The sequence below is a fragment of the Rhinoraja longicauda genome, chromosome 37 (genome assembly GCF_053455715.1).
Source record: "Rhinoraja longicauda isolate Sanriku21f chromosome 37, sRhiLon1.1, whole genome shotgun sequence".
Taxonomy (NCBI): domain Eukaryota; kingdom Metazoa; phylum Chordata; class Chondrichthyes; order Rajiformes; family Arhynchobatidae; genus Rhinoraja; species Rhinoraja longicauda.
Window position 1 is genome coordinate 5,261,679 of NC_135989.1, and position 15,362 is coordinate 5,277,040.

General features: G+C 50.1%; 1 protein-coding gene across 2 annotated transcripts in view; it reads right to left on the bottom strand.

Moving 5' to 3' along the window:
• Positions 1-14,242, bottom strand: part of pkn1a (protein kinase N1a) — a 137,861-nt gene extending 123,619 nt beyond the window's left edge. The window contains exons 1-2 of one of the 2 annotated variants that reach the window (XM_078429599.1): positions 14,075-14,212; positions 4,630-4,788 (exon numbers count right to left, since the gene is read on the bottom strand). In XM_078429599.1, the coding sequence (XP_078285725.1) occupies positions 4,630-4,632 (3 nt within the window). In that variant the 5' untranslated portion in view covers positions 4,633-4,788; positions 14,075-14,212. Of the gene's footprint in view, positions 1-4,629; positions 4,789-14,074 lie in introns of both variants that reach the window. The other variant, XM_078429598.1, reaches the window with a different exon arrangement.
• Positions 14,243-15,362: the final 1,120 nt, after the last annotated feature.

The following is a 15,362-nucleotide window of genomic DNA, read 5'->3' on the forward strand; positions in this document are numbered from 1 at the left end:
ATATAGAATTCTTCTGTCATCAGCTGTGGAGGTCTTCCTTGGCCTGCCAGTCCCTTTGCGATTAGTAAGCTCACTAGTGCTCTCTTTCTTCATAATGATGTTCCAAACAGTTGATTTTGGTAAGCCGAAGGTTTGGCTGTTGTCTCTAACAGTTTTATTCTTGTTTCTCAGTGTCATAATGGGTTCTTTGACTTCCATTAGCACAACTTTGGTCCTCATGTTGATAAACAGCAATAAAAGTTTCCAAAGGTGATGGAAAGACTGGAAGACTAGGTGCTGAGAGCTCTCTTATACCTGCATTGAGGAGGCATTTAAACACACCTGAGCAATTACAAACACCTGTGAAGCCATGTGTCCCAAACATTTATGGTGCCCCCTGAAATTGGGGGGGGGGGGGGAACTATATATAAACACTGCTGTAATTCCTACATGGTGAAACCAAAATGTATAAAGATACCCTTTAATAAAATCTGACAACGTTCACTTTAACCACGTGATTTTTTCTATAACAAATCTCAAATTGTGGAGAACAGAGGCAAAGAAATAAATGATGGGTCTTTGTCCCAAACATTATGGAGGGCACCTTATATGTCCAAGTGCATTTTAAACGTTGTAATCATACCCATGTCCACCACTGGGTAAAAAGATTTTATGAAATATCATGAGCAGGTACGATTAAGAAAAATACTTTGTCGTTATATAAGTGCAAATGGATAGCAAGTGAAAGGATGGGTTCTCTTAACAACCAAAGGGATAACATGTGGGTGGAGCCGAAGGGTGTGGGCAGAGCAGGGAATGAGGGTGTGGACCTAAATACATACCTCACCTGTTTTCACCAAGGAGACATTCGTGGAGGACAATACGTTCAGGGAGGGTAACATTGATTGTCTGACAAGATATTCAGAAGGTGGAGATATTAGATGTCTTGGGGCACAAGGGAGTGGATAAATCCCCAGGGCCAGATTCGACCTAACCCAGAATGCTTAGGAAATCAAAGATGGCTGGAGCTTTGGTGGAAAACTTTGTACCTTGTTAGCCACAATCAATGTACCAGAAGACCGGAGTTCCTTTGTTTAAGAAGGGCAGCAGGGATAGGCAGGTAACTACAACCAAGTGAGCATTATGTCAGAAGTATGGAAATTATTGGAGAAAATTGCAAGGGACAGGACTTATGTTCTTTTGGAAAGGCAGGAACAGATTAGGGACGGTCCACATAGCTTTTTGAGCGGGAGAATTTTTTTGTTTTACTTTTCGAGATATTGCGCGGAAACAGGCCCTTCGGCCCACCGTCCACACTGACCAGCGATCCCCGCACACATTAACACTACCCTACACACACATTATTGACAATTTTACATTTATACCAAGCCAATTAACCTACAAACCTGTACGCCTTTGGAGCATGGGAGGATTCCGAAGATCTCGGAGAAAACCCACGCAGGTCATGAGGAGAACGTACAAACAAGCACTCGTAGTCAGGATCAAACCCGGGTCTCTGGCGCTGTAAGGCAATAGCTCTACCGCTACGCCACCGTGCCACCCTTGACTCACAATTTGGTTGAATTTATTGCGGAGTTAGCTGAGGAAATTGATGAAGGGCGGCATAGTGATTTTTAGGCAACCATTAATATAATCCAAATAAAACTGTAAAATTATTTGTAGATTTCCTGCAAATAATGAAAAGGGTTTGAGTACAACAAATCTAACCAATTTGATTTAATTGTTCAAAAAGATTTCAACACATTATTGGTGTAGTCTATACGGACGTCCAAGGTTCAACATGGGAAACTGATCGCAAAGGTTAAGAGTATGGGATCCAAGATAAATTGGATCCAAAATTGGCTTGGTGATAGAAGAAGGTAGGTATGGGAGATGGAGGGTAATTTTATAAACATACCAAAGGTCAACCCTGCCACCAAAGCTCCAGGGAAAACAGTCCCCATCCACCCAGTCTCTCCTTATAATGCAAGCCGTCCATTCTACTCACATCCATGCAAATCTTTTCTGCGCCCTTCCCAGCTTAATGACAATTTGCTTATCGCTAATTAACCAGAATTGCACACAATACTTCACATGCTGTTTCACCAACATCCTGCACAGTCATAACATGATGTCCCAAGTGTTGTGTAAGAAGGTATTGCAGGTGCTGGTTTAAACCGAAGATAGACACAAAAAGCTAGAGTAACTCAGCGGGAAAGGCAGCATCTCTGGAGAGAAGGAAAGGGTGACATTTCGGGTCGAGACCCTTCTTCAGACTACAACTATGTGTGTCCCAGGTCTTGTACTCAGTGCCCTGACCAATGAAAGCATGCCAAATGCCTTCTTCGGTCCCACCACACCCCCCCCATCTGAGTGTCACCACCTTCATGGAATTATGCACTTGCGATACAAAATAGAAACAGGCCCTTCGGCCCACCGAGTCCGCGTCGACCATCGATCACCCCGTACACTTACACATTAAGAGCAATTTACAATCTTTACCAAAACCAATTATCCTACAAACCTGTATGTCTTTGGAGATTTAGGGAGGGAAATTAAGGAACTGTATACCTGTTGTTCACTCTAAATCAGACATAAATCAGACATAAATCAGGCTGAAGAAGGGTCTCGACCTGAAACATCACCCATTCCTTCTCTCCAGAGATGCTGCCTGAACCGCTGAGTTACTCCAGCATTTTGTGTCTACCTTATATTTCTACAGCTAAATTTAAGCATTCCTGATACAGAGTTTGAAAAAATATTTAAGCCTACGAGAAGCAATTGTGCTCGATCTCAGGGAATCAAACATTATCTTTCATTCTTCAGGAAACGGGGCTTCCCCTCCTCCATTATAGATGAGGCTCTCACTAGGGTCTCTTCTACATCCAGCAGCTCCGCTCTTGCTCCCCCTCCCCCCACTCGCAACAAGGACAGAATCCCCCTCGTTCTCACCTTCCACCCCACCAGCCAGCGAATCTAACATATCATCGACCAACATTTCCGTCACCTACAACGGGACCCCACCACTGGCCATATCTTCCCATCCCCTCCCCTCTCTGCGTTCCGCAGACCGTTCCCTCCGTAACTCCCTGCTCCACTCGTCCCTTCCTACCCAAACCACCCCAACCCCGGGCACTTTCCCCTGCAACCGCACGAGATGCAACACCTGTCCCTTTACCTCCCCCCTCAACTCCATCCAAGGACCCAAACAGTCTTTCCAGGTGAGACAAAGGTTCACCTGCACCTCCTCCAACCTCATCTATTGCATCCGCTGCTCTAGATGTCAACTTATTTACATCGGCGAAACCAAGCGCAGACTCTGCGATCGCTTCGCTGAACACCTGCGCTCGGTCCGCATTAACCAAACTGATCTCCCGGTGGCCGAGCACTTCAACTCCCTCTCCCATTCCCAGTCTGACCTTTCTGTCATGGGCCTCCTCCAGTGCCATAGTGAGGCCCACCGGAAATTGGAGGAACAGCACCTCATATTTCGCCTGGGCAGTTTGCAGCCCAGCGGTATGAACATCGACTTCTCCATCTTTAGATAGTTCCTCTGTCCCTCCCTTCCCCTCCTCCTTCCCAGATCTCCCTCTATCTTCCTGTCTCCACCTATATCCTTCCTTTGTCCCGCCTCCCGACATCAGTCTGAAGAAGGGTCTCGACCCGAAACGTCACCCATTCCTTCTCTCCCGAGATGCTGCCTGACCTGCTGAGTTACTCCAGCATTTTGTGAATAAATCGATTTGTACCAGCATCTGCAGTTATTTTCTTATATTATCTTTCATTCGTAGGAAGGAACTGCAGATGCTGGTTTACATCGAAGATGGACACAAAATGCTGGTGTAATACTGCGGGACAGGCAGCATTGCTGGAGAGAAGGAATGGCGGCACGGTAGCGCAGCGGTAGAGTTGCTGCTTTACAGCGAATGCAGCGCCGGAGACACAGGTTCGATCCTGACTACGGGTGCTGCACTGTAAGGAGTTTGTACGTTCTCCCCGTGACCTGCGTGGGTTTTCTCCGAGATCTTCGGTTTCCTCCCACACTCCAAAGACGTACAGGTATGTAGGTTAATTGGCTGGGTAAATGTAAAAATTGTCCCTAGTGGGTGTAGGATAGTGTTAATGTACGGGGATCACTGGGCGGCACGGACTTGGAGGGCCGAAAAGGCCTGTTTCCGGCTGTAGATATATGATATGATATGATATGATATGATGATATGATAGTCTGAAGAAGGGTCTCGACCCAAAACGTCACCCATTCCTTCTCTCCAGAGATGCTGCCTGTCCGGCTGAGTTACTCCAGCATTTTGTGTCGATTATCTTTAATTCCTTGGCGAATGGAACAGATATCATTGATCAGCTAAAGGTTTCTCAATAATCCAAAAGGACATTTGGCACCAACTCCTTTCAACTGTAGTTTCATTGTCAAATGAACATGTGATTTAACTGAAGGCAAAATGAGTGGCCCTGCACTTCCTGTTAGCTGAAGCAGACTACGAAGTTACAAAAACCACAAGCGGCTTAATATACCAGATAGAGGCATGGAAATAACCTTGTTGACATGGTTTAAAATGGTGATTAAAATTTATATTTTATTTATCAAAAACTAATTTAGCTTTTTATTGGATTGATCTTTTTCTAACAAGTTACCATCTAAAGAACAATCTGCTGATCGAATCAACATCAGTGACCACACAAAAGCATCCCTTCGGCTCAGAATAGGAAGTTCTTGTAGCTTTGCAGTGCATAAGTTTCCTCTTTCTCAAACACGGCATTAGGAAATAGTAACTCAATCTGTGGGAGAGGGAACTAAGAGGGAGAGAGTGAAGGGGAAAGTGAGGAGGGAGGGAAGGAGGGAGAAAAGGGGGGGGGAGAGAGAGAGGGGGAGGGGGGAGAGAGAGAGAAGGGGGAGGGAGGGGAGAGAGGGGGGGAGAGAGGGGTGGGAGAGAGGGGGGGGAGAGAGGGGGGGGAGAGAGGGGGGGAGAGAGGGGGGGGAGAGAGGGGGGGAGAGAGGGGGGGGAGAGAGGGGGGGGAGAGAGGGGGGGAGAGAGGGGGGGGGAGAGAGGGGGGGAGAGAGGGGGGAGAGAGAGGGGGGAGAGAGAGGGGGGAGAGAGGGGGGAGAGAGGGGGGAGAGAGGGGGGAGAGAGGGGGGAGAGAGGGGGGAGAGAGGGGGGAGAGAGGGGGGAGAGAGGGGGAGAGAGGGGGAGAGAGGGGGAGAGAGGGGGAGAGAGGGGGAGAGAGGGGGAGAGAGGGGGAGAGAGGGGGAGAGAGGGGGAGAGAGGGGGAGAGAGGGGGAGAGAGGGGGAGAGAGGGGGAGAGAGGGGGAGAGAGGGGGAGAGAGGGGGAGAGAGGGGGAGAGAGGGGGAGAGAGGGGGAGAGAGGGGGAGAGAGGGGGAGAGAGGGGGAGAGAGGGGGAGAGAGGGGGAGAGAGGGGGAGAGAGGGGGAGAGAGGGGGAGAGAGGGAGAGAGAGGGAGAGAGAGGGAGAGAGAGAAAAAAAAGATTTAATTTAGTTTAGTTTAGATACAGCGCAGAAACAGGCCCTTCAGCCCACCGAGTCTGCACCGACCAGCGATCCCCGCACACTAACACTGTCCTACACACACAAGGGACAATTTTACATTAATACCAATTTTACATTTAACCTACAAAACTGCACACCTTTATATTATGGAAGGAAACCGAAGATCTCAGAGAAAACCCACATAGGTCACGGGGAGAATGTACAAACTCCGTACAGACAGCATAGAAACATAGAAAATAGGTGCAGGAGTAGGCCATTCGAGCCAGAACCAGAATTCAACATGATCATGGCTGATCATCTAAAGTCAATACCCCGTTCAGGCTTTACCCCATATCCCTTGATTTAGCCCTAAGAGCTAAATCTAACTCTCTCTTGAAAACATCCAGTGAATTGGCTTCCATTGCCTGCTGTGGCAGAGAATTCCACAGATTCACAACTCTCTGGGTGAAAAAGTTTTCCCTCATCTCAGTCCCAAATGGCCTACCCCTTATTCTTAGGCATTGACCCCTGGTTCTGGACTCCCCCAACATTGGGAACATTTTTCCTGCATCTACCCTGTTCAATCCTCTAAGAATTTTATGTTTCTATAAGATCTCCTCTCATCCTTCTAAATTCCAGCGAACATAAGCCCACTCGACCCATTCTTTCATCATATGTCAGTCCCGCCATCCCAGGAATTAACCTGGTGAACCTACGCTGCACTCCCTCAATAGCAATAATGTCCTTCCTCAAATTAGGAGACCAAAACTGCACACAATACTCCAGGTGCGGTCTCACCAGGCCCCTGCACAACTGTAGTAGGACCTCCTTGCTCCTAAACCCAAATCCTCTCACAATGAAGGCTAACTTGCCATTAGCTTTCTTCACTACCTGGTGTACCTACAGGCTTACTTTCAGTGACTGATGTACAAGCACATCTAGGTCTTATTGCACCTCCCCTTCTCATAATCTGACACCATTCAGATAATAATCTGCCTTCCTGTTCTTGCCACCAAAGTGGATAACCTCACATTTATCCACATTATACTGCATCTGCCCACTCACCCAAGCTATCCAAGTCACACAGCAGCCTCATAGCAACCTCCTCGCAGCTCACACTGCCACCCAGCTTTGTGTCATCCGCAAATTTAGAGATGTTACATTTAATTCCCTTGTCTAAATCGTTAATATATATTGTAAACAGCTGGGGTCCCAGCATCGAGCCTACTAATCACTGCCTGTCATTCTGAAAAGGATCCGTTAATTCCTACTCTTTGCTTCCTGTCTGCCAACCAGTTCTCTATCCGTGTCAATACCCTACCCCCAATACTATTTACACACTAATCTCTTGTGTGGGACCTTGTCAAAGGCTTTTTGAAAGTCCAGATACACCACATCCACTGGCTCTCCCTTACCGTTCTACTGTTACATCTTCAAAAAATTCCAAAAGATTAGTGAAGCATGATTTCCCCTTCATAAATCCATGCTGACTTTGATCGATCCCGTCACTGCTTTCCAAATGCGCTGCTATAACATCTTCAATAATCGATAATCGATATAGTCAGGATGGAACCCGGGTCCCTGGCGCTGTAAGGCAGCAGCTTTATTACTGCGCCACCGTGCCGAGGTACAGGAAGGGTGGAAAAGGAATGAAAGAATCAGAGAGATACAGGCCCATCAGCCCACTGAGTCAACTACCGACCTGCACGTTTTTTGGATATGGGAGGAAACAGATGAACTCGGAGGAAACCCACCGTCACAGTGCAAACTCTACACAAATGGCATTTACAGGTCAGCCTAAGAAGGGTTGAGAGGGGTTTGATTCTGACTATGGGTGCTGTCTGTACGGAGTTTGTACATTCTCCCAGTGACCATGTGGGTTTTCTCTGGTTTCCTCCCATACTCCAAAGACGTATAGGTTTGTAGGTTAATTGGATTTGGTAAAAATTGTAAAGTGTCCCGAGTGTGTCAGATAGTGCTGGCCGCTGTTCAGCACGGACTCAATGGGCTGAAAGGCCTGTTTCCGCACTGTATCTCCAAAGTCTAAAGTGTGGGTAAACAGGAGGGAAGATAAAACGATGCTTGAAGGATGAAGGGAGGCAAAGAGAAGGGGTTAATGTCAGTGGCATGGGAAGGGGAAGGCTAGGAGGAAGAGATGGAATTTGTGGGAGAGCACAAGAAAATAAGAGCAGGTGTATCAGGCCACTTGAAGCCTCAAGCTTGTCCCATAGCTCAACAAGATTACAGCTAATCTAGTACAGACCTCAACTCCTTGTCTGTGCAAATCGTATAGCCCTCAGTCCCTCGTCTTTCTCAAAATGGGTTCCATCTCAACTCTAAATACTCCTGATAAGGACAATTCCAGAGATTCACCACCCTCTGTGAGACGAAAATACCACAGAGTTTGCTTTTGCACGAACAGTCACTTATCTTGAAACTACATCCCCCAATCAATATTTCCACATTAGGGAAAATATTTCAAATGGACCCGAGGGGCAACTTTTACCAAATAGGTGTTGGGTCTATGCAATGAGCTGCCAGAGGAAGTAGCAGATGCGGGTAAAATTACTACATTTAAAAGATACTTGGACAGGATATCTGGAGGGATGTAGGCAAGGTGCAGGCAAATGGGATCAGCTCATAGGCAACTTGGCTGGCATGGATGATTTGGGCAGAAAGGCCTGTTTTTGACACAAATAAGATCCTCCATAAAGTTTCTAAACCCCAAAGAATATTGACCCAACCCAATTATACGCTTGATATGCCAACTCTTCACATCCCAGAATTAGCCTAATGAACCTCCTTTGGCCTGTCCCCAATGCCACTGTATCTTATCTTGGGTAAGCAGACCGAAACTGTGCACAGTACATGCAGTGATAGCCTCATCAGCACCCTGTAACAAAAGGATGAAGATAGAAGAGGCTGCAGATGCTGGAATCCGAATCTGGGAAAGAGAATTTGGATCAAAACCCTGCATCAGGACCAACCCGAAATGTCGGCATTCCCTTTGTCCCACCTCCGAACACTGATTCCTCCAGAAGATTGTTTGTCACAACAAAACCATCCTAGTAACAAGGGACCAGACTGAGGGGGTGGAGGGAGGAAAGGTTGGGGTTGAGGTGGAGGGGAGGAAGAACCTGGGGTAAATAGTCTGAAGTTATGGGGAAGGGAGTAGGATTTAGATGTACAGGGAGGGAATGGGGAAGGGGAAAGGGAAAGGGAAGAACGGAGGGGTTGTTGGACCCTGGGGTTGCAGATGGACAAGAACTGATGGGTGGGGAAGTGGACCGTAATGGCCATTTGCAAGGGAAGGGTAAGGAATGGGGTACAAGAAGCTGAGGAAAAAGATGAATGCTAGAGGTGGGTGGTGGGGAGGAGAGAAAGCTGGGTGGGGGTGGGGGAGACTGTAATGAAGGTCTAGGTCAGGAGAAGCTGAGAGGCAAGGATGGGGGAAAGGGTGCTGAAAAATTAAAAATTAATGCTCAACTGCATCAATGTGTCCATTCTCTGGTGCAAAATTGGTGAATCTCGCTATCCAGTTCTTGTTGCACTTCAGCAATATGTTTCACACCCATGACTTAATGAGTGAAGAATGTTTTCCTCAACTGTTTAATCCTGCCACTAATGAGCTTAAATCTTTGTCTCCTCGTCATTGTCCTCTTTGCTAAGGAAATTATGACCTTGGAACCACAGAAATGCCATGACATTTAACGCGTCACATCTATGCTGACTCCTATTGCAATTACTCCCATCAGTCCCACTCTTCGTCTCTTTCCCCAGAAGCATGCAAATCCTTCTCCATTAAATGCCCTTGCAATTCACTTATGTAAGCCCTCAGTGATTACTTCCACGTGGTTGAATTAGTTCCAAATTCTTACTCGCAAAGTTGAAACAAATGTTTCACTTTTTAGATTTTTAGATTTTTTTAGAGATACAGTGCGGAAACAGGCCCTTCGGCCCACCGGGTCCGCGCCGCCCAGCGATCCCCTCACATTAACACTACACACTAGGGACAATGTTTTTTTACATTTGCCCAGCCAATTAACCTACATACCTGTACGTCTTTGGAGTGTGGGAGGAAACCGAAGATCTCGGAGAAAACCCACACAGGTCACGGGGAGAACGTACAAACTCCGTACAGAGGGCGCCCGTAGTCAGGATCGAACCTGAATCTCCGGCGCTGCATTCGCTGTAAGGCAGCAACTCTACTGCTGCGCCACAGTGCCGCCCACTTGTATCGTGTGCCCGAATAGTTAAAGCTGTTTCCTCTTGGCCCTTGAGCCATCCAGTAAGCAAAACAATACTATTAAAAAATGAAGAAGGGTCTCGACCCGAAATGTCACCCATTCCTTCTCTTCAGAGATGCTGCCTGCCTTGCTGAGTTACTCCAGCATTTTGTGTCTATCTTCCATGTAAACCAGCATCTGCAGTTCCTTCCTGCACAGCAAGCAAAACTGTTTCCCTCTTTTTACCCCAACATGATCTTATTTTCCTCTCAACCTTCTATGTTTCAATGATAAAAACCCGACCAGCTGATCTATCTTAGAGGAGATTCTTCCTATTCACTCTTTTGTAGCCTCTTATAATTTTGCACACTTAAACATCCCCAATATTCTGGAGAAACTATTTAAGCCGATTAAGAAAAGACAAGAGATTGCAGATGCTGGAATCTGGAACAAAAAAAAGCTGCTGGTCGAACTCAGAAGATCGAGCAGCATCGAGGAACATAACTGTTGACATCGTTGGGTCAATTTCTGACCGCACAAGTGAAACATTTTATGCTAACCTAACCGGACATATAACATCCCTTACACAGGATGAAGACTGGCACCACGGCATAATATATTCACAGAATAAAAGAGGAGATCGTGTAGGGTTTAAACAAAGTGCTGGGAGAGAGGTTGGTGTGGCAATGCATATATGGTAAACACCTGATATGGTAAACAACTCGCGACACAGTTACTCTCTGTAAAAATCATATTTCCCGAGCTGGTTCTGCTATAAACGCACAAATTAGTAGACCCTTTGGCACCTCATGCCCACAAAGACACAAGATCACGACCGATCTCATTGCAACTTCAATTCTGCAACCCGATTAACCCAAAGTGACACTCCATCCCCACAGTATCATTCCAGCCCTTATCTGGCAATCAGCTGCATCAGCCTCTTAAAAAAAAAAACTTCTGCGTTCACAACCTTTTGAAGAAGAGTTCTATAAATGCACAAATCTCAAGACGAAAAGATATTTATCACCTCTATCTAAAATGGGCAAATCCTTATTTAAAAACAATAACATATATTTCTGACTTCTCCAAAGTGCCTCGCTATAAAGACTCTTCCCGCCCCAGTGCTGGCACTCACTATATATGCACTCCCCTCTGCTGGGAGTCAATGTAAACACGTAATCTTCTTCCAGTTTCCAACATTCACTGTAAAAGGCTTTCCAATTCATGTTGTTAGGCTCGCTGTAAAACAGTCTCCCCAGTCCGTGTGCTTGGAATCACTGCAAACAGGCTCTTCAGTCCCTGTGCTGAGAATGACTGTAAAACAGCCTCCCCTCTCTCTGTAGTTGGACTCATTGTAAACAGCCTCCCTGGTTCTGTGCAGGAAGTAACTGCACATTTCTACTGGGACTGTAAATATGTGTTGGGACTTGCTGTAAACAGCCTCCCCCCGAGACTAGCTCCACACAGCCTCCCCTGCGCCTGCGTTGGGTCCCCTCCAAACTACCTCCCCAGTCCCTCTGTTGGGTCCCACTGTACACAGTAGAGGGTTGCCAACTTTCTCACTTCCAAATGAGGGACAAAAGGTGACGTCGCCGCCCCGCGCCCCACGTGACCTCACACAGCCAGCGGCCATGTGCTCCTGCTCCACCAATGGCGGCCGCACGGGCCAGGAGGCGGGTTGCTACGCAACCTCCATCAGGCGGCACCCGGGCCTACAATACCCGGGCCTAAAGCGCCCCCCCGGGCCAAATATGGGAGAAGGTGTGGCCACGTACGGGACAAACCAATTTAGCCCAATATACGGGATGTCCCGGCTAATACGGGACAGTTGGCAACCCTAGTACACAGCCTCACCGGTCGCTGTGCTGGGACCCACTGTACACAACCTCCCTGTTACCCATGTTGGGTCCCACTGTACACAACCTCCCCGGTCCCTGTGCTGGGTCCTGCTGCAAAAAGCCTCCCGCTGAGACTCGCTGTGCATCGCCTCTCCGGCCTCTGTGTTGGGTCCCACTGTAAACAGCCTCCCAAGTCTCCTTTTGTTGGATTTCACTGTAAACAGCCTCCCCAGTCCCTGTGCTGAGAATCACTGTAAAACAGCCTCCCCTCTGCGTGAGGTTAGACTCACTGTAAACAGCCCCCCCCCCCCCCCGTTCCTCTGTAGGAAGGAACTGCACAACTCTACTGGGACAATGTAAATAGCCTCCCCGTTCACAGTGCTGGGACTCGATGTAAACAGCTTCCCCAATCCCCGTGTTGGAACCCACTGTAAGCAACCTCCCCGATCCCTGTGTTGGGTCCCACTCTACACGGCCTTCCCGAGCAGTGTGCTGGGACTCGCAATAAACAGCCTCCCCCCGAGACCCGAAGACAAACACAAAATGCTGGAGTAACTCAGCGGGTCAGGCAGCATCTCTGGAGAGAAGGAATGGGTGATGTTTCGGGTTGAGACCCTTCTTCAGGTCCCTGTGTTGGGTTCCACTGTAAACCGCCTCCCTGTGCTGGGACTCACTGTACACAGCCTACCCAATCCCTGTGTTGGATCCCACTGCATACAGCCTGTGTTAGGTCCCACTGCATACAGCCTGTGTTCGGTCCCACTGCATACAGCCTGTGTTAAGTCCCACTGCATACAGCCTGTGTTAGGTCCCACTGCATACAGCCTGTGTTAGGTCCCACTGCATACAGCCTCTGTGATGGACCCCGCTGTACACAGCCTCCCCGGTCATCAGGGTCCAAGAGATGCATTCAAGAGAGAGCTGGATAGAGCTCTTAAGGATAGCGGAGTCAATGGGTATGGGGAGAAGGCAGGAACGGGGTACTGATTGAGAATGATCAGCCATGATCACATTGAATGGCGGTACTGGCTCGAAGGGCCGAATGGCCTCCTCCTGCACCTATTGTCTATTGTCCAACTGTACGCAACCTCCCTTGCCCCTCTGTTGGATCCCACTGTAAACAGCCTCCTCAGCTCCTCTACTGGGACTCGCTGTAAACAGCCTCCCTGGTCCCCATGTTAGGTCCTGCTGTACACAGCCTCTGTACTTGGTCCCGTTGTACACAGCCTCTGTACTTGGTCCCGTTGTACACAGCCTCTGTACTTAGTCCCGTTGTACACAGCCTCTGTACTTGGTCCCGTTGTACACAACCTCTGTACTTGGTCTCACTGTACACAGCCTCTGTACTTGGTCTCACTTTACACAGCCTCTGTACTTGGTCTCACTGTACACAGCCTCTGTATTTGGTCTCTGTACACAGCCTCCGTACTTAGTCACTGTACACAGCCGCTGTACACAGCCTCTGTACTTGGTCCCACTGTACACAGCCTCTGTTCTTGGTCACACCGTACAGTCTCTGTACTTGGTCTCTGTACACAGCCTCTGTACTTGGTCCTGTTGTACACGGCCTCTGTATTTGGTCTCTGTACACAGCCTCCGTACTTAGTCACTGTACACAGCCTCCGTACTTAGTCCCTGTACACAGCCTCTGTACTTGGTCCTGTTGTACACGGCCTCTGTACTTGGTCTCTGTACACAGCCTCAGTACTTGGTCCCGTTGTACACAGCCTCTGTACTTGGTCCCACTGTACACAGCCTCAGTACTTGGTCCCACTGTACACCGCCTCAGTACTTGGTCCCACTGTACACAGCCTCGGTACTTGGTCCCGCTGTACACAGCCTCAGTACTTGGTCCCACTGTACACAGCCTCAGTACTTGGTCCCACTGTACACAGCCTCGGTACTTGGTCCCACTGTACACAGCCTCGGTACTTGGTCCCGCTGTACACAGCCTCTGTACTTCGTCTCAGTACATGGTCGCTGTACACAGCCTCTGTAGATGGTCACTGTACACAGTCGCTGTACACATCCTCTGTACATGGTCAGTGTACACAGTCGCTGTACACATCCTCTGTACATAGTCAGTGTACACAGTCACTATACACAGCCTCCGTATTTGGTCACTGCACACAGCCTCTGTACTTGGTCTCTGTATACAGCCTCTGTTCTTGTTCCTGCACAGCCTCTGTACTTGGTCTCTGTACATGGTCACCGTACATAGCCTCTGTACTTGGTCCCTCTGTACTTGGTCTCACTGTACATGGTCACTGTACACAGCCTCCCTGGTCCCCATGTTCGGTCGCACTGTGTGCAGTCTGTGCTGGGACCGTCTCCCTGACAGGTGGATCTCCCGTGGCCAAGTCCACCACCACCCCCGGCCCACAGGGAGAGGCGGTGCCGCCCCTCCTCCCTCTCCCCCCGGGGTGGGTGACCAGGGGAGGGCTGAGCGTTTCCGCCATCAGCCTGGCTGTGGCCGTGCTGCCGGCGGCAGCCGCACTCACACTGGGCCGGGGGAGGACGCCTCACTCACCCTCTCTCTCTCTCCCTCTCTCACCGGGATGGGCTCGCCGGACATCCCGCAGAGACGGCGGCCGGAGCCGGGGGTCGATGGCAGGTGCAGGTGTGGGGGCGACGAGCCGCCCTGTCGCCGAGGTTCCGCCGCCGCCGCCTCGCTCACTGCGCGTGCACGTTCGACCAACCGTCCGCCCAACCGCGCGCTCCCGCGCTCATCTCCATGGCGGCCGGTCACGTCACAGCTCGGGCACGGGCGCGCGAGCTCGGGCACGGGCGCGCGAGCTCGGGCACGGGCGCGCGAGCTCGGGCACGGGCGCGCGAGCTCGGGCACGGGCGCGCGAGCTCGGGCACGGGCGCGCGAGCTCGGGCACGGGCGCGCGAGCTCGGGCACGGGCGCGCGAGCTCGGGCACGGGCGCGCGAGCTCGGGCTCGCGCTCGCTCCAACTCCACCCCCAACCCCACTCCCAACTCCAACCCCACCCCACTCCAACTCCCAACCCCACCCCACTCCAACTCCCCACTCCAACTCCCAACTCCAACCCCACCCCACTCCAACTCCCAACTCCAACCCCACCCCACTCCAACTCCCAACCCCACCCCACTCCAACTCCCCACTCCAACTCCCAACTCCAACCCCACCCCACTCCAACTCCCAACCCCACCCCACTCCAACTCCCAACCCCACCCCACTCCAACTCCCCACTCCAACTCCCAACTATAACCCCACCCCACTCCAACTCCCAACCCCACCCCACTCCAACTCCCCACTCCCAACTCCAACCCCACCCCACTCCAACTCCCAACCCCACCCCACTCCAACTCCCAACTCCAACCCCACCCCACTCCAACTCCCAACCCCACCCCACTCCAACTCCCAACCCCACCCCACTCCAACTCCCAACCCCACCCCACTCCAACTCCCAACCCCACCCCACTCCAACTCCCAACTCCAACCCCAACCCAACTACAACCCCAACCCAACTACAACCCCAACTCCACCCCACTCCAACTCCAAACTCCAACCCCACTCCAACTCCAACCCCAACTACAACCCCACTCCAACCTCCACCCCAATCCCAACCCCACTCCAAACTCCAGCCCCAACTCCACTCCAACTACAACCCCACTCCCAACTCCAACTACAACCCGAACTCCAACACCACCCCAACCACACTCCCAATTCCAATTCCAACCCCAACTCCAAACCCAACTTCAACTCCCAACTCCAACTCCACTCCCAACTCCAACTCCAATTCCACTCCAACTCTAACTCCAACCCCACTCCCAACTCCCACCCCCACTCC